This window comes from Eretmochelys imbricata, chromosome 23 (assembly GCF_965152235.1).
Source record: "Eretmochelys imbricata isolate rEreImb1 chromosome 23, rEreImb1.hap1, whole genome shotgun sequence".
NCBI classification, from domain to species: domain Eukaryota; kingdom Metazoa; phylum Chordata; order Testudines; family Cheloniidae; genus Eretmochelys; species Eretmochelys imbricata.
The window spans coordinates 1548354-1567065 of NC_135594.1; the positions used below are offsets into that span (position 1 = coordinate 1548354).

At 68.2% G+C, this 18712-nt stretch overlaps 2 protein-coding genes across 2 annotated transcripts; one reads left to right on the top strand and one right to left on the bottom strand.

The window, feature by feature from the left end:
• The first annotated feature begins 115 nt into the window (after positions 1-115).
• ITPKC (inositol-trisphosphate 3-kinase C) lies at positions 116-9715 on the top strand. Its single transcript, XM_077840741.1, has 7 exons — positions 116-145; positions 5045-5144; positions 5312-5525; positions 5898-6102; positions 7986-8087; positions 9006-9077; positions 9512-9715. The coding sequence occupies exons 1-7, from the start codon at positions 116-118 to the stop codon at positions 9713-9715; spliced, it is 927 nt and encodes a 308-aa protein (XP_077696867.1).
• A 1930-nt stretch (positions 9716-11645) lies between these two features.
• Positions 11646-18672, bottom strand: ACTMAP (actin maturation protease). Its single transcript, XM_077840528.1, has 6 exons — positions 18287-18672; positions 16760-16828; positions 15353-15477; positions 13974-14103; positions 13359-13429; positions 11646-12792 (listed from the first exon to the last, which is right to left on the bottom strand). The coding sequence occupies exons 1-6, from the start codon at positions 18472-18474 to the stop codon at positions 12425-12427; spliced, it is 951 nt and encodes a 316-aa protein (XP_077696654.1). The 5' UTR covers positions 18475-18672; the 3' UTR covers positions 11646-12424.
• Between the last annotated feature and the right edge of the window lie 40 nt (positions 18673-18712).

Genomic DNA, 18712 nt, shown 5'->3' on the forward strand with positions numbered 1-18712 from the left:
CCCCCCCACCCCCCCGCCGAGGTTTGGATGCCAGCCAGCGGGGAGGGCTCAGGCAGCATCAGAAAGACGGAGGTGGTGCAAAGGGGAAGCGTGGAGCCGTGGGGCTGGCAGGGCCATGAAGCAGCGGGACAGGAGCCCCTATCGGGTAAGTACCCGCGGGGCGCCCGGGGCAGGGGTGACAAAGCGGGACACTTTGGGGTTTTTTTGTGGGGGGGGAAGAGGTATCTGTATAAGACAAACCCCCGAATAGCAGGATGTGGGGTTACATGAGGTGGGTCCAGGGCTTGGCCCTCGGGGTGTCAGTCCCCAGCTGCCGGGGGCAGGAAGGGAGATCCCGTGGGGTTCCGTGCCTCAGCTTCCCCAGGTGGGCATGAGGGGGGGCTGACCCAGCTCCCAGGGGCTCCGGGACACGGAGAGGTTACTGGGCACCTCGACCGCCAGCCCGGGGACCCAGAACAAACCTCGCTCCAGGGACACCCCCCAAGCAAGACAGCTCTGTCCTCGCCTGGCAGTCACAGAACCCAGGCGTCCGGGCTCCCTGCTCGAACCACTAACTCCCGCCGCCCCTCCCCCTGGCAGGGATAGAACCCAGGCGTCCGGGCTCCCAGCCCCACTCTCCCCTCCCAGTGCGGGGGGAGAACCCAGCCGTCCGGCCCTTTTATCTAGAGGACAATGGTTCCCCGGCATGTTGTCATGGTGACTTGTCCCGGGCGCTGGGCTTTGTCTAGCCGTGGGGCAGGGGGGACTCCAGAGCCCCCCCACATTGGCTGCCTGCCCAGGGGCCAGGCGGGGGGGCGCTGTTTGCGGGTGCCCCTGGCGGCTCAGCTCTGCCCCCTGCCCGACGACTCCACAGCACGGCCGGGGACCCCCCAGCAATGACTGCCCCACTGCCCCTCCCCAGAGAGCTGGGGGGGCTCTGCCCCACAGAGGCAGAGAGTGGGGTCGTGCCAGGTATTCAGTGCAGAATTAGGAGAGCCTCCCTGCTCTAACCACTAGACCCCACTCCCCTCACAGAACTGGGAGAGAACCCAGGAGTCCTGGCCCCCAGTCATCCCGCTCTAACCACTAGACCCCACTCCCCTCCCAGAGCTGGGAGAGAACACAGGAGTCCTGACTCCCAGCCCCCCTGCTCTAATCACTAGACCCCACTCCCCAAGCTGGGGAGTGAACCCAGGAGTCCTGACTCCCAGCCCCCCTGCTCTAATCACTAGACCCCACTCCCCAAGCTGGGGAGTGAACCCAGGTGTCCTGGGTCCTGGGATGAGCAGAAGTTCTCGAGTGCTGTTACCCTGTGGTGCCCTTTGCTCATGTGTGGTCCTTGGCCCCGGCTCGCTTGCAGCCCCTGGGGGGACGTGTGAGCTGAAAGCTGCCAATTGGTCACCACGAGCCAAGGCCCCCGAGCCCTGCCCAGCACCCGGCCCGACTCCCAGCCTTTGGGGTGAGGGTGGCGGGAGCCCACAGGCCCTGCGTGGCGTGAATGCACCTGCAGCTGAAGGCAAATTCCCCCCCCCAGGCCGCTGGCGGGTTAAACCCTCTTGTGTCCCTTGGGAGGGTGGGCGCTGTAGGGTGGGGGGGTCGTTGGGCCACGGGGGAGCTGGAGGCGGATGGGGTTGGCCCCTCTAGCCCTCTGTGCTCTGCCAGTGTGGGATAAATACCCCCCCCACTGCCCCTGTGTGTGGCCACTGCCCCGGCCAGGCGCGTATGCCTGGAGGGCTGCCCCATGGCCTGTGTGCCGAGCCCCCAGGGCCCTGGCTGTCGGGTGTGAGCCGCGGTTTTCCGTGCCTGAAAGGGGCTCTCGGAACTGCCTGGAAACGGGGCGTCTCAGGTCGGGTGTGATTGGGGAAGGAGCCTGGGGCCTAGCGGTTCAGAGCCGGACTCCCGGGTTCTGTTCCCACACCCTTCGGGGGCCTCGGCCGCCCCTCTGAGCCTCGCAGACGTCCCGGCATCCACCCTTGCACCGTCGCTCTGAGGCAGGCTGATGCTGGTGCCAGGGCGTTGTTTGCAGCTTGCTAATTAGCAGATGGGGAAACTGAGTCATAGGGCGGCAGTGGCTTGCCCAAAGTCATGCAGGAAGACAGCGCAGAACCAGATCTCCTGGGTTCCAGCCCGGGTCTTCCACAAGGCCGGCCTCCCTGGGCCAGGAGTTCAGCCTGAGGCTGCTTGTGGAAGGTTGGCCCTGCTCTGTGCCTCAGTGTCCCCCCTCCCCTCCCCCCCCCCCCCGGCCCCAGCACCTGGCCGATGCTCCCTGTGGGGCGGGGGGCTTTACGGGGTTTAGGAAGGGGAACAGGAAATGGGCCGAGATGCTGAGTGTTGATAGCACCTGCCCCCTCCCCCCCCCAGCAGTCATGTGCAGAGCTGACAAACCTGTTGGGGTGGAAACCCTGACCTGCCCCAGCCTCCGCTTTCCCATGACAAATCTCTGACTCCCTGCCCTGCCCCCTGACGCCACCCAGACGCGGGGCGGGACGGGGCAGGTAGACGCTGCTGCGGCTGGGGTTGTACAGTTACGGGATGGGGCAGCTCGGGATGGGGATTTGAGATCCAGCGAAAACCAGCTTCCCGAGAGGGGGATCCTCTAAAAGCTGCTTTCCTGGGTAAGTGAGACCCAGCCGTGGAGCTGTGAGCGCGGGAGTGAGGGGCAGGGAGAACCTCAATGTCCTGTCCAAGATGGGGCCCCGTCGTGCCGGGCGCTGCCCAGGCCCCGGCCGAGATCAGGCCCCGTCGTGCCGGGCGCTGCCCAGGCCCCGGCCGAGATCAGGCCCCGTCGTGCCGGGCGCTGCCCAGGCCCCGGCCGAGATCAGGCCCCGTCGTGCCGGGCGCTGCCCAGGCCCCGGCCGAGATCAGGCCCTGTCGTGCCGGGCGCTGCCCAGGCCCCGGCCGAGATCAGGGCCCATCGTGCCGGGCGCTGCCCAGGCCCCGGCCGAGATCAGGGCCCCGTCGTGCCGGGCGCTGCCCAGGCCCCGGCCGAGATCAGGCCCTGTCGTGCCGGGCGCTGCCCAGGCCCCGGCCGAGATCAGGGCCCATCGTGCCGGGCGCTGCCCAGGCCCCGGCCGAGATCAGGGCCCCATCGCACCCACCCAAAGCAACAAAGGGCAGGTTGTTCTCCTCAGGTCACTGCTGGGGGAGATGCAAGGAGTTGCCTAGGACCGCCCCATACATCAGTGGCAGAGCCAGGAGTCCTGACTCCAGTCCCATGCTCTCGCCGCTGGCCCAGGCTCCCCCATGGGCTGCAGCCAGGCCAACCTGTTACAAATCTTTGGCTCTCCATGTCCCCCCCTCCCGGCTCTGTTGTGGCTCAGCCCTGATCACGCCAGCAGGTTTCTGCTCGTCGCTCACAGCCTCCTCGCGCAGAGTCAGCAAGAAACCGCGAGGCGCTTGTGATGGAAAATGTGTGTCAGGCCAGGGCTGGAGCGGGGGGAAGTTCTCTGGGTGAAACGCTGAGCGGGGCGGGGGGCGGGAGTTTCTGCTGAAAGGGTGAAACTGGTGCAGCCGGGAGCTGGTTTGGTGACAAAGACTGAGGCTCATGGCAGTGTTGTGTTCTTGAAACCCCTAGAACCCAGGAGTCCTGGCTCCCAGCCCCCCCTAACCACTAGCCCCCACTCCCCTCCCAGAGCTGGGGACAGAACCCAGGAGTCCTGGCTCCCAGCCCCCCCAACCACTAGCCCCCACTCCCCTCCCAGATCCAGGGATAGAACCCAGGAGTCCTGGCTCCCAGCCCCCGCTAACCACTAGCCCCCACTCCCCTCCCAGATCCAGGGATAGAACCCAGGAGTCCAGGCTCCCAGCCCCCCCTAACCACTAGCCCCCACTCCCCTCCCAGATCCAGGGATAGAACCCAGGAGTCCTGGCTCCCAGACACGAGGCCTGCATGGGCTCGTCCCTCAGAGGGACCCGGAGCTGCTGATGACTGAGCCCCCTCTGCAGGGGCCATAGGGGTGGGGTGGGGTGGCCTTGGCCTGGCCCTCCCGACTCCTGTCCCTGATCAGAGGGGACAGCCCGGGGGCCATTCCCAGCAATCCCATAACGACCTGGTGCCAGCAGGTGCTAGGGATTCTCCCCCCCTCCCCGTGTAATTAACGCGGGCGCGACCTGTGCCCTGGGTGAAAGTCCAGGCGGGGGGCGGGAACGGGGACTCTGCTCCGCGCCAGGCGGAGGTGACATGCCAGCGTCTCGGCGTGGGGCAGCGCCCGCAAGCAGCTGCTGTCCTCGGCGGCCCCCAGCCCCGCCCGCCACCGGCTCCGGGCACCCGGCGGTGAGCAGGGAGCAGACACAGCTGCACTGGGCCGATGCGGGATGGTGCAGTGCCGCAGGTGGGAGGGGAGCTGCCCCGGGGTGGGGGAGGGCGCGTGTGTGTCTGGGGGAGGCGCCGAGGGCCCGGGCGAGCTTCCGAACCAGCTGCATAGATGGAGTCAGATTGGCCCCCCCTCGTAGGGCGTGTGGTGTGGGGGCTGGGAGCCAGGACTCCTGGGTTCTCTCCCAGGGGAGTGGGGGCTGCTGGTTAGAGCCGGGCAGCTGGGAGCCTGGACTCCTAGGTCCTGTCCTGGCTCTGGGAGGGGAGTGGGGGCTGGTGGTTAGAGCCGGGCAGCTGGGAGCCTGGACTCCTAGGTCCTGTCCTGGCTCTGGGAGGGGAGTCTAGTGGTTAGAGCAGGGGTTGGGGGAGGAGTCACTCCCTTTTCGTTCTCTTCCCAAATCTGCCGCTGACACTCTGGGGGACCTTGGACAAGTCAGGCCTCAGTTTCCCCCTCTGTAACATGGGGAGAACAATCCTTCCCATGCGCTGTGCGGGGCAGGGACTGCCTGTCCCTCGGGGTCTGGGCCGCGCCCGGCCTGACGGGGCCCTGATCTCGGCCGAATGGCTGGAAAGCGCCGGTCACATGTTGGGGGCCTTGAACACGCGCGGTCTGTGCAGCACCTGGCACGGGGGGGCGGGGGGGCGATCTCAGTTGGGTCCTCTAGCGGGGACCCTCCTACAGTAGGGGGGGCACTGCCGGGTCCCCTGCCGCGGGCGCCCGGGCACTGACTCCCTCCCTGCCTTTCTCTCTAGAACAAGCCGTGGAAGAAACTCAAGAGCATGGTCCACTGGTCGCCTTTCGTCGTGTCCTTCAAGAAGCGCTACCCCTGGGTGCAGCTGGCCGGCCATGCGGGTGAGAGGGCCGTGGGAACAGGGCCATGCGGGGAGGGGCCGTGGCTCTGCTGGGGGGTGCAGCCAGCCCCGAGGGTGGCTGGGCGAAGGCAGCGCCGTGTGCCCAGCGGGCATGGGCCGGGCGTGGCCGGGCTCCCCTGACACCAGCCGTCCCCTCCCTCCCCGCAGGGAATTTCAAAGCCGGCGACTACGGGCGGATCCTGAAGAAGTTCTGCCCGTGTGAGCAGCAAAGCCTGGAGCGCCTCATGGGGGACTCGCTGCGCCCCCACGTGCCCGCCTACTTCGGGCTGGCGCAGCGGGACGGCGAGTGCTACAACCAGATGGAGGATCTGCTGGCCAACTTCGAGACGCCCTCCCTCATGGACTGCAAGATGGGGGTCAGGTGAGAGCCCAGAGGGGGCACAGGGAGGCTGGCTCAGCGAGGGGCAGCAGGGAGAGAACCCAGGAGTCCTGGCTCCCAGCCCCCTCCACTCTGACCACCAGCCCCCACTCCCCTCCCAGAGCCAGGGATGGAACCCAGGAGTCCTGGCTCCCAGCCCCCTCCACTCTGACCACCAGCCCCCACTCCCCTCCCAGAGCCAGGGATGGAACCCAGGAGTCCTGGCTCCCAGCCCCCCTGCTCTGACCACCAGCCCCCACCGCTGGGGTAGAACCCAGGAGCCCTGCGCTGGGAGCGCCAGACCCCAGGAGCCCCGGGCCAGCCGAGGCCATGGGGTGGGCGCCCCCAGCTGATCCCCGCTCTGCCCCCCGGCAGGACGTACCTGGAGGAGGAGTTGGAGCAGGCCCGGCAGCGGCCCCGGCTGCGCCGCGACATGTACGAGAAGATGGTGGCGGTGGAGCCGGGGGCGCCCACGCCCGAGGAGCACGCCCAGCGCGCCGTGCTCAAGCCCCGTTACATGCAGTGGAGGGAGTCGCTCAGCTCCACCGCCACGCTGGGCTTCCGCATCGAGGGCATCAAGGTGGGGCCACGGGCCGGGGCGGAGCGGGCCTGGCTGGGGGGGCACCTCTGGCTGGGGTGGAGCGGGCCTGGCTGGGGGGGCCACATCTGGCTGGGGCAGAGCGGGCCTGGCTGGGGCGGAGCGGGCCTGGCTGGGGCGGAGCGGGCCTGGCTGGGGGGGCCACATCTGGCTGGGGTGGAGCGGGCCTGGCTGGGGGGGCCACATCTGGCTGTGGGGGAGTGTGCCTGGCTGGGGAGGCCACATCTGGCTGGGGTGGAGCAGGCCTGGCTGGGGGGTCACATCTTGCTGGGGGGGGGAGCAGGCCTGGCTGGGGGGGTCACATCTGGCTGGGGGGGAGCAGGCCTGGCTGGGGGGTCACATCTTGCTGGGGGGTGGAGCAGGCCTGGCTGGGGGGTCACATCTGGCTGGGGGGGAGCAGGCCTGGCTGGGGGGGCCACATCTGGCTGGGGTGGAGCAGGCCTGGCTGGGGGGCCACATATGGCTGGGGTGGAGCGGGCTTGGCTGGGGGGGCACATCTGGCTGTGGGAGAGCGTGCCTGGCTGGGGGGGCCACATCTGGCTGTGGGGGAGTGGGCCTGGCTGGGGGGGCACATCTGGCTGTGGGGGAGCGGGCCTGGCTGGGGGGGCACATCTGGCTGGGGCAGAGCGGGCCTGGCTGGGGGGGCACATCTGGCTGGGGGAGGAGCGGGCCTGGCTGGGGGGGCCACATATGGCTGGGGTGGAGCGGGCCTGGCTGGGGGGCCACATATGGCTGGGGTGGAGCGGGCTTGGCTGGGGGGGCCACATCTGGCTGTGGGGGAGCGGGCCTGGCTGGGGGGGCACATCTGGCTGTGGGGGAGCGGGCCTGGCTGGGGGGGCACATCTGGCTGGGGCAGAGCGGGCCTGGCTGGGGGCCACATCTGGCTGGGGGAGGAGCGGGCCTGGCTGGGGGGTCACATCTGGCTGGGGGGGAGCAGGCCTGGCTGGGGGGTCACATCTGGCTGGGGGGGAGCAGGCCTGGCTGGGGGGTCACATCTTGCTGGGGGGGGAGCAGGCCTGGCTGGGGGGTCACATCTGGCTGGGGGGGAGCAGGCCTGGCTGGGGGGTCACATCTTGCTGGGGGGTGGAGCAGGCCTGGCTGGGGGGTCACATCTGGCTGGGGGGGAGCAGGCCTGGCTGGGGGGGCCACATCTGGCTGGGGTGGAGCAGGCCTGGCTGGGGGGCCACATCTGGCTGGGGTGGAGCGGGCTTGGCTGGGGGGGCACATCTGGCTGTGGGGGAGCGTGCCTGGCTGGGGGGGCCACATCTGGCTGTGGGGGAGCGGGCCTGGCTGGGGGGGCACATCTGGCTGTGGGGGAGCGGGCCTGGCTGGGGGGGCACATCTGGCTGGGGCAGAGCGGGCCTGGCTGGGGGGCCACATCTGGCTGGGGGAGGAGCGGGCCTGGCTGGGGGGTCACATCTGGCTGGGGGAGGAGCAGGCCTGGCTGGGGGGCCACATCTGGCTGGGGGGAGGAGCGGGCCTGGCTGGGGGGTCACATCTGGCTGGGGCGGAGCGGGCCTGGCTGGGGGGGCCACATCTGGCTGGGGTGTAGCGGGCCTGGCTGGGGGGGCCACATCTGGCTGTGGGGGAGTGTGCCTGGCTGGGGAGGCCACATCTGGCTGGGGTGGAGCAGGCCTGGCTGGGGGGTCACATCTGGCTGGGGGGGAGCAGGCCTGGCTGCAGCAGGGGAGGGGGGTCATGTCCACCTCTGGGAGGGGAAGGTGGAGCAGGGGCGTCTGGCTCTGGGGAGGGGAGATCACGTCCGGCTGGGGCAGGGCTGGCTGTGTGGGGAGCGGGTCTGAGTGGGGCAGGTGCGTCCCGCGCAGCCGCCCAGGCCCCGGGCTGACGGGTCCCTGTGTCCCCAGAAAGCCGACGGCACCTGCAGCACCAACTTCAAGAAGACGCGGCTGCCCGAGCAGGTGGTGCAGGCGCTGGGCGACTTTGTGGACGGCGACAGAACCATCCTGGTGAGGGGCTGGGCTCCCCGTAGGTGCCGCGGGCCCAGAGCTTGGGCTTTTCGCTGCCGGAATGCAGCCACCTCTGGGGCACGACACAGCGGCTGGCTGAGATCTGCGCGGCTTTTGTTTCGACTGCGGGCGGCAGCACAGCGCCCTCTAGGGCCAGCTCTGATTGCCTGGGGAGACCCCACCCCGCTCCCTGCCCCACAACCCCCCCAGGGCCAGCCCTGCCTGCCAGGGGAGAGCCCCCTGCTGAGCCCCCAGCCCCCCCAGGGCGCTCCTGGGGCCAGCCCTGCCTGCCAGGGGAGAGCCCCCTGCTGAGCCCCCAGCCCCCCCAGGGCGCCCCTGGGGCCAGCCCTGCCTGCCAGGGGAGAGCCCCCTGCTGAGCCCCCAGCCCCCCCAGCGCCACCCTGGGGCCAGCCCTGCCTGCCAGGGGAGAGCCCCCTGCTGAGCCCCCAGCCCCCCCAGTGCCACCCTGGGGCCAGCCCTGCCTGCCAGGGGAGAGCCCCCTGCTGAGCCCCCAGCCCCCCCAGGGCGCCCCTGGGGCCAGCCCTGCCTGCCAGGGGAGAGCCCCCTGCTGAGCCCCCAGCCCCCCCAGGGCGCCCCTGGGGCCAGCCCTGCCTGCCAGGGGAGAGCCCCCTGCTGAGCCCCCAGCCCCCCCAGCGCCACCCTGGGGCCAGCCCTGCCTGCCAGGGGAGAGCCCCCTGCTGAGCCCCCAGCCCCCCCAGCGCCACCCTGGGGCCAGCCCTGCCTGCCGGGGAGGGCGCCCCCTGTTGAATTGCCGGTGCCAGTCCTTGCCAATCGGGCCAGCCCCGTTCCCCTCCCTGCCGGGGCCCAGACCGGCTGCACCTGGCTGGCGCTTGGGGCAGCTGGGTGGATCCCCTGGCGCCCTCGGCCTCACCTGCCCACCCCCCTCTTCCTCCCCAGGCCACCTACCTGGGCCGCTTGGAGGAGCTGCGGGCAGCGCTGGAGCAGTCTGAGGTCTTCAAGACCCACGAGGTAGGTTCTGGCTGGGTGGGGGGCCGGGGGGGAGACGCTCCCTGCTGAGCGGATGGCCCAGCCAGTGGCCCTCGCCCTGTGGGTCTGGGCACACGCGCCAGGGTGCAGGGTCTGTTCGCCTGCCCACTGGCAACCCCAGGTCCCTAGGAAGCGACACTTGTTTGTCTCTCCTCTGGCCCCGCCTGGATGCGCTGGGTTCTGTAGCAGCCTCCTCCTGTGGCTCCCAGAGCAATGAATGGACCCAGGAGTCCTGGCTCCCAGCCCCCTGCTCTAACCACTAGCCCCCACTCCCCTCCCAGAGCCAGGGAGAGAACACAGGAGTCCCGGTTCCCAGCTCTGCTCTAACCACTCCCCTTCTAGAGCCGGGGAAGGAACCCAGGAGTCCTGGCTCCAAGCCCCCTTGCTCACTGAGCTCTGTGTTTGCCCCCTGACAGGTGGTGGGGAGCTCTTTGCTTTTTGTCCATGACCGGACGGGGCTGGCCAAGGTCTGGATGATCGACTTCGGAAAGATGGTGCCGCTGGCCGGGGGCCAGACGCTGACGCACCGGCTGCCGTGGGTGGAGGGGAACCGGGAGGACGGCTACCTCTGGGGGCTGGACAATCTCATCGCCATCTTCAGCACCATGGTGCAGAACTGAGCCGGGCACCAGCAGGGCCTGGGCCAGCGCACTGGGGACACCCGGCACCAGCTCTGTGCAATAGACGGGCACTGCCATGCGGTGCCCTCCCTGCCTCTTATTTATACAGCCAGATATGCTACAGCCCCGCTCGGAGCTGGGGCCCGTCGCGCCCCGTCTGCCTGTGCCCGCTTCCATCGGCTGACGGCCCCGCGCCGGGGAGGACACCTGCAGGGCCTGGCCCGTCGCACAGATGCGATGGGACCTGTTTTACAGCAGCCAGCGGGAAGGGCCGAGACCTGGTCCCGTCTCGGAGCGGAGCCCTTTCCCGCTCAGTGGCTCGTTCCGCGGCCCAGGGAACCCTGGGAAGGCCGAGGCTGAGACGGGAGACACCAGCCTTTCGGCGGGCACAGGGGCAGCGATCCTGCACTCCGGGCAACGCCGGCCGAAGCGGAACCGAACCAAAGGAGGCTTGGATCCTCTGGGCCCCTCTCCTGTTCACGGCCCATTTTCCTGCAGCCCTGCTTAATTTCGCAGGTGGGTCTGGTTCCTGCCCCTGCTGGTATCAGATCCTGCCCCACCACTGGGCGGCTCCACGGGACCTGATCTGCAGGGAGCTGCCCATTAATGTTGTGTTAAATTCAAGACACTTTAAAAGACTTTTTGGCAACTTGGGGGTTGAAGCATAGTGACTGGGCTCTGAGGTGACCCCCCAGGCAGCAGGGCGTCCCCCAGCTGCAGAGTTCTCACCCCTTCCCCTGAAGCATTTGTAGCCCTGCTGGAGGGTCGAAGTGGCTGGCCACTGCCACCCCCGGCGCTTTGCTCTTACCGGCCCGTCCGTTTGGCTGTGCAAAGGAGCCTCGCACTGGCCCCTCTGGCCTGGGAACAGGCCGGCTGGGAACTGAGAACGCGGATTTACTGCCAAGCTTGCGCCACGCCCACGGGGAGCTCAGGGGGCCTGTGGCTGAGTCTGGCCTAGCCCGGGGCGGTTTTCCTGGAGGCTGGAGAGTTGTGTGGCTCTGTGCTGAGGTGAGCCTGGCTGGAAAGCTCAGTCCGGCTTTACAGGGGTCTCGGCCGTTTGAGAACCAGCTGGGACGCTGCCTCCTCTGCCAGCTTTGTGTGGTTCTCCTAGCCCAGCCTTGGGCTCGCCACGGGCTCTTGCCCTTCGCGCAGGGTGCTGGCTCGGCCAGCCGCGGGCCAGCTCTCCGCCAGGCTCCCGGCTCGGCTCGCACATCTGCAGAGGCGGATGCACAAGGGCCCGAGTGAGGCACCTGGTTTCCTCTGGCTCTGCCGCTCCCTCGGTGCCTCGTTTCCCGTGTGCTCACCACACGTCTGCATGAGCATCTCACGGGCAGAGCCAACCCCCTGAAACACGGAGGGGGCCAGGGAGTCGCCTCCACCTGCACCACCTTCAAGCCTGGCCAGTCTGGGGAGCGTTTTCCAAGGCCCCAGCGACGAGTGGATTCGGGAGCCCGGGCTTCACGAGGCCCGACCCTACTGGAAGAGACGATCTGTCTCTGGCTTCTGTGCCAAGGGCACGGCCAGTAGCTGCCTGAGCCGTGGCCGCTCTGCAGGGAGCTGCTCAGACCTCCAGCCCCTGCCGGTGGCGGGGAAGCGTCACTGGGTTCAGCTCTGGCTGTGAGCACGGATTCACTGCACCCTGGAGCTAATGGGGGCAGGTGGGCGCGGTTCATGGGACCATCCTGCTCCCCGCTGGCTCGGGCTCAGGAGCGCAGCGTGTAGCCAGCTGGGCATTCGCTCCAGTCCCTTGAGTGCTGCCCAGTAACCAGCGGGAACGGACCCCTCAGGATCCCTCCCAGAGCATTGTCCCTGGCCCAGGCCTCTGCGTGGGGCTCTGCCACCCCTCTGGAGACGGGAACGGGGTGCTGGGGCCAAGGGACAACGGCCAGGCCTCTGGGACCGGAACCTGTCACAATAAACAGAACCTGCCGGCGGTGGAAACCAAACAGCCTTTGTCTTTAATGCAGGTTTGCTGGGCGGGGTTCAGAGTTCCCAAGTTAGGTGTATGACAGCAGCTCTAGAGAACTGAGACCATCAGGCCGGGTGCTGCCCAGACCCCGGCCGAGATCAGGGTCCCGTCGGGCCGGGTGCTGCCCAGACCCCGGCCAAGATCGGGGCCCCGTCGGGCCGGGCGCTGCACCGGTCCTGACTGAGAGCCAGTCCCTGCTCTCAAGAGCTAACAGTGGTGGGTGGCAGACAGGAAGCGTTAAGTTATTTTCAGAGCCGGCCACAAGTACCTGCCGTTTCCTGGCGCCCTGGCCCCAAAACAGAAATCTGGGACATTCTGAGAAGCTCACTGGGGGAAGAGCAGCAGCTCCTCTGGAGAGGGCCTGAAATAGCTGCTCCTCCCCCACGGCCACAGCCCGGCGGGCATTGGTGCTTCCTGTGGCACAGGGAAAAGGGGCCGGGGCCACACCCTGCACTTTAACCCCAGCGGCTCTCTCCTCTGTGCGTCTGACTATTATATGCCCTGCCCCTCCCCGTGCACCGCTCTGCAAAGGAGGGCAGGAACATCAGCCCCATTTTGCAGAGGGGAAACTGAGGCACGGAGCGGGGAAGCGCGGCAGAGCCAGGCCCCCCGAGTCCCAGATCAGTGCTCCACCCACTAGGCCCTGCTGTCCCTGGTAGCATGGGCAGGCCCAAGGGATGCAGGGAGTTTGCAGCAGGCGGGCGCTGTGCCGTCTCCTCCGCCCGCTGCTCCAGTGGCTCTTAGCGCTCGGCAGCAGGGGGCGGCCTGGCCGGCTGGGGCAGGGCGCTCTGTGTGGTCCTTGGGCACAGCAGCACCGTCTTGCCGCAGAGCCCCGCCCTGACGCCGCCCGCGGGCACCACGTAGACCTTGCCGTCGCCCGCCCGCTTGGGGCAGAAGTCCATCAGCTGGGCGTTGCTCTCGTGCGCCTGCCGGTAATTCCACAGCTGGGGGCGCCAGCTCTTGCCCTGCTTGGAGAGCAGGTAGGTCTCCAGCACGTCCTCCGGGGCAGGCGGGGGGCAGGCCAGGCCGGGGCGGAAGAGGCCGGGGATCTGCTCGTCCTCCTGGCAGGCCGGACTGAGGGCGCCGTCCCGGAGGCCCAGCAGGAGTCCTGCAGGGGGAGAGGAGCTAGCCAGTCTCCCCAGGGCAGTCCCGTGCTGGGAATCGCAGCCGCAGGGTCCTGTCTGGGCAGCCTCGCCACGCCCCTGGGATCACTGGGCCAGTGCCGGGGGCAGCCCCCCAGGACAGGTCCCTGGGAGCCACTGTTGGTAAGCACTGCAGGCTGGCCCCGTGCCCGGCCAGCTGCCGCCCCCTTGGGGCGAGTCTTGGAAATGCAGCCAGGCCAACTCACCCTCCTGGTTTCTTTCTCCCTGTGCCCAGGCGTAGGTGCAGGAAGCCCGGCTCTGATTGGGGCTGTCCCCACGCCCCAGCCTTAGGAGACTGTTTTTCCCCACGGCGGCTGGGCAGCCCCAGCTCCAGATGCTGGGAGCTCCAGGCCCTCCCATGGGGGAAGTTTGGGGGTGGACCGGGGTGGGGCGCTGCGGCTGCAGGGATAATAAGCTCACTCCCCACCCTGGGAGCTGCCCGGGAACAGGGCAAAGGGCCTGAGCAGGACGGGTCCGAGCCCCGTTCGCCGCAGCCCCAGAAGCCGCCTCCGCCCGTGCAGCCGGGACATACCTGAGACGACGGCCCAGTGGGCTTTGTAGCCGCGTCTCCTGCAAGGCTCGTGGTTGGAGTCCTCGTCGTAGCTGGGGTGGCCATTAAGGTTTGCCAAGGGGGCTGTGGCAGGCTGGCTGGCGAGGAAGGGGCACGTGGGGTGAGCAGGTTGCCCCAGCTCTGGGCACCCGGCTCCTGCCCCTGGAGAAGTGCCCTCCCCAGCAAGCACTGACTGGGCACACATGGGGTGGCTAAACCCCTCCAACCAGAGAGGGGCTGGAGCTTTAAAAACTGCTCCTGTCTGAACCTGCTGGCTCTAGACACCACCCCAATGGCTGCCTCGAAAGGGCGGGGCATGGGGGAGGTAGGTGTGGGGGGGCATTTAACCACTGGGAGGGAGAAGGCACCTGCCCCACATTCATCCCCCACCCCCACTGCAGCCGGGAAGAGGAGACGTGAGAGTTGGTGGCCACATCCCACCCCAGAAGTGGCCGCATCTGCCTCTAAAATGACACCACTAGACCTGCTCTACAGGGGTATCAGAACTGCGCCAGCCCTTCCCATGCGTACAGGCTGCAGTGCGGAGCCCAGCATGGACGGGACACCCCAAGGGGTCGCTGCGGATGGGAAGGATACGGCAGTAGCAGGGGGCAGCCAGCGGTCAGATGGCGAAGGATCCTGCCCCGGTTCTCTCCCTCCAGACCTCCCGAAAGCAGCTCGGCCTGGCACTGGAACACCTCCTCGGCCAGCTGGGCCATGTCAGCCGCTGGGATGGGCAGAGACAGGGATTAGAGCTGCCCCGAGGCCCACCCCCGGCAGCGCAGCCTGTGCTCGGAGCGTGTCCCTGGCTTCCTGCTCCCCCTGAGCAGCGCTCCGATGGCACGCGGGGGAACCACACTGCCGGGGGCAAGCGACCCGACAGGGGGACAACCAAGGGCTCTGCAACCTAGCAAAGGTCTAACACGCCCCAGTGGCTGGGAGGCGAAGCTAGACAAATTCAGACAGGAAATGGGCACAGATTTGTAACGGGGAGGAGAATGAACTATTGGAACAATTTCCCGAGGGCCGTGGCGGGCTCTCCATCACGGGAGCGGTTTAAATCAAGATGGGCTGTTTTTCAGGAAGCCCAATTCAGGGAAGGCCCGTGGCCCATGTTCTACAGGCGGTCGAACCAGCTGCTCACAATGGTCTCTGCCAGCCTGAGACTCAATGGATCAGCGAGAACACATAGCGCCGGCCCCACGGCATTTATACAGGCCGGGCTCACTGTGGCCTGCACTCAGGATTTTATCAGCAGCCTGACGATAGCCGCTGTTTTTCTTCACAAACCTCAACTCCCGGAGTCCCGGGACTCCACAAAGTCCTCAGCTTTCCCTGCTGGCTGTGGAGAAGATCTGGGAAGTATGAGCCTGAAAGGCTCCAAAAGTGAATCCCCAGCCCAGCTGCTCAGTACATGCTCATGATCTTGGACCACTCAGGGCCAGCATTAGCGAGGCTCCCGCTGCCTGCCCCGGCTCCCAGCGGATCCTCGTGCCTCGGACAGAAACCTCCAAGTGCTCGCTCCTCGTGGGAAATTAACAGCCCGGCTGTGGGGTTCTTTCCCTAAATCAAGGATCTTGCAAGTTTTCAAGAAAACTCATCCCGCTGGGGGGACAGAGGTGGGAGCTGAGGCTGTGCAGAGACCAGGGTTCAGTGAATAAGGCTGGAAGGGACAATGAGACCATCGAGTCTGACCTCCCGTCCAGCACAGGCTGTTCCACATCACGCAGCTCCCCCTGCATCGAGCCCTTCCAGGAAGGCGTCCGGTCCCCAGCAACGCTCTAGGGGCCAGAGACTGAACTCCGGCAAGGCAGGAGCAAGGCCCTCATGCCCTGCGCTATGTACCGCCTCTGGGCACTTCCTCACGCAGTCACAACCCAGACTGGCCTTTGGAGGGTCCCGCCAGCACCCAGCCCAGCACCTATGGCCTAGTGCAGGGAGGGAGTTTTTAACCCCCACCGCAACCAGTCACTGACCTGAGAACATTTCTCCCTGGGCAGTGTAGCCTCTCTCCAATGCCACCTGCATGATCCTCTCCAGGGAGATGTCCTGGGACAGACTGAGGAGGGAGCCCGCCATCCACAGCGCCACCAGCCCGCACCTACAGGGGCAGAGACAAGAGACAATGCAGGGAGCCTGGGTCCCACGGGCTGAGCTCAGCCAGTCCCCCTGCCAGGGTGCCGGGTTCAGAGACGGGTATTTCTCCGCGAGCCTTGGAACGCTTCCCTGGGTTCCTGTGTCCTTTGGCCTCTTCCCCCTCGGCGTTCCCAGCCTCCCTATGGTTTTTGCCTCCCTTGCAGCCTGGGGTACGTGTCACCGGCTGGGCTCATCTGGGCACGTCTCACTGAGTCGATTCCCTGCCATCGCAGCGGCCTGGGGCAGCGGTGGCACCTCGGTGGCTCCTGTTCGTTGCCTGGGCTCACTGGAGCTTAGCCCCTGAGGACTGAAATGTTTTGCTCTAACTCAACTCTCTGGGCTCAGCACATCGGTAACCAGGTGAGACTGAAGGGCCTGGGCCACCCAGGAGATCAGGCGACATGAGCGAACGGGCCGTCTGGCCACAGATGCTAGCTCCAGCAAGGCCTTCACTCCTCCAGGGGAGTGGGGTACGGCTCACTGAGGTGCGGCTCACCCCCAGGCTGGGGTTTGGGGGAGCAGCCTGGGGGCACCTGTTTAAGATGGAAAAGGCCAGGCGTGGGGGTTTTAAAGGCAGATCCCGAGTCGGACGTTAGGTTTAGACCAACTCGTCCGACCTTGTGCTACCTCCTCACCATCCTTTTCCCTCCGACGTGGCGAGTAACGCTCCCCAGGCCCTTTGCGCTCTCACCTGCCGCTCGGGCGGAGCTCCCCGTAAACATCCGCCCGGCTCCCTCCTCGGCCTCCTGCACCTGCCGGGAAGCGCTCCTTTGCCAGGACGCCTCCAACAGATTTCACAGCGGTTAGGCTGCTGGTGGGAGGAGATCCCTGCCCACCCTGCTGAGTGGTACGGCCTCCTTGTTTCCCGGTGCTCCCTGTCCGTCTCCACTGGCTGGCTTGTCTCTTAGACCTAGATTGCAGGTCTCTGGGGCGGGGACTGTCTTTTGGGAGGTTTATACAGCACCAAGCACAATGGGGGCCGGGTCCACGGCTGGGCTTCCCAGGCGCGACCATAATACAGCCGCTGGCTCCCTGCTCAGCGCCAGGCTGGCCACCCCTATGCTCCCTCCGACGCACAGGACAAAAGAGCTCTTGGCAACTCCTTGGGAGGGACCAAGCAGGGGAAGCTGCAGATCCATGGGACTGAGACCCCTGCCCCAGGCCCCTGGGTGGGTCCAGCCCCCGGGTAGAGCCACCCCCTCCCCATCACACTCAGCTGCCAGAGAGACAGTGCTCGCAATACTCACTGGGGCCCCTCTTGGATTAAGGAAGGCACCGCCCTGTTGTAGAGGAGCCACTTGAGACACCCGCTGAAGCTGGAAGACAGAACCAAAGAAACACTCACTGGCCATTCGCCGTCCAGCGCCCGCTCGCCAGCGCCCGCTCGCCAGCACCCGCTCGCCAGCACCCGCTCGCCAGCACGTTCTTCCCTGCATAATTAATGAGACGACCTCGTCTCCTCCCAGAGCGCTTTGGGAGAACGGACTTCAGCTGCTGCTGGGACTGCGGCTACCTCTGGGCTGGGATGCGGCTGCTGTCTGATGGCCAGGTGGCAAGGCCCCACTGAGGGACAGGAAGTGGCCCAAGGTCCTGGACCCAGGGGGCACTGCAGAGGGAATTTAGGGAGGCAAAAGGAACTCAGCTCAGCTGGGGCCGGGCCAGGACACCGGGGTTCACCGCACCTGGACCTCGGGGCGAAGAGCAGAGCCTAGGAACTCAGTGTTACGTCTCATTTGAATTGCGGGCACCTCCAGCACCACAGAGACCTGGGCTGCCACCCTGGGGGTTAGGGTCGGGGCTGACTGTGAGGGGAGAGCGCCCCCTGCCGAGCCCCACGCCCCACAGCGCCCCACGGGGCCAGCCCTGCTTGCCGGGGGAGAGCGCCCCCTGCCGAGCCCCCCGCCCTGCTCCCCGCCCCACAGCGCCCCCTGGTGCCCCACGGGGCCAGCCCTGCCTGCCCGGGGAGAGCGCCCCCTGCTGAGCCCCCCGCCCCGCTCCCCGCCCCACAGCGCCCCCTAGCGCCCCACGGGGCCAGCCCTGCCTGCCCGGGGACAGCGCCCCCTGCTGAGCTCCCCGCCCAACAGCGCCCCCTGGCGCCCCACGGGGCCAGCCCTGCCTGCCCGGGGACAGCGCCCCCTGCTGAGCCCCCCGCCCCGCTCCCCGCCCCACAGGGCAAGCCCTGCCTGCTGGGGGAGAGCGCCCCCTGCCGAGCCCCCCGCCCTGCTCCCCGCCCCACGGGGCCAGCCCTGCCTGCCCGGGGACAGCGCCCCCTGCTGAGCCCCCCGCCCCGCTCCCCGCCCCACAGCGCCCCCTGGTGCCCCACGGGGCCAGCCCCGCCTGCTGGAGGAGAGCACCCCCTGCTGAGCCCCCCTGCCCCGCTCCCTGCCCCACAGCGCCCCCTAGCTGAGCCCCCAGCCCTGCTCCCTGCCCCACAGCGCCCCCTGACGCTCCACAGGGCCAGCCCTGCCTGCTGGGGGAGAGCGCCCCCTGCCGAGCCCCCCGCCCCGCTCCCCGCCCCACTGCGCCCCCTAGCGCCCCACGGGGCCAGTCCTGCTTGCCGGGGGAGAGCGCCCCCTGCTGAGCCCCCCGCCCCGCTCCCTGCCCCACAGCGCCCCCTAGCTGAGCCCCCAGCCCTGCTCCCTGCCCCACAGCGCCCCCTGACGCCCCACAGGGCCAGCCCTGCCTGCTGGGGGAGAGCGCCCCCTGCTGAGCCCCCCGCCCCGCTCCCCGCCCCACAGCGCCCCCTGGGTTCTCCCGGCGCGGCGCGGCCCGACCTGGGTTTCCGGCGGCTCAGCAGCTCCCGGAGCTCGTCTCCGCTGCGCGGCGCCGGGGCCGCCTGGAGGAACTTGGCCCCGTGGGGGGGCAGCGGCCTGGGGGGGGGCGGAGGGGGCGGGGGTGGGGGAGGGGCAGGGCCCTGCCGGGGGGCGGGAGGGGGAGGGGGCAGCCCCCCCCTGTGGGCCATTCCCACCCTGGCTCCTGGGGGGGCAGCAGGAGGTCAAAGGGCGCAGACTAGAACCAAGGTCACTGGGGCATGGGTGAGAGGTCAGGGGTCAGGTCGCGGGGGGGTCAGGGGTCAGCGCGGGGGCGTGGCGCGTGGCCTGGCGGGGTCGGAGGTCATGGGGCGGTCGGAGGGCCCCGCCCGCTTCGCGAGCCGCTCCTGCCCCTCGTAAAATGGCGGCCGCCGGCCGCGGCTGGGTGAG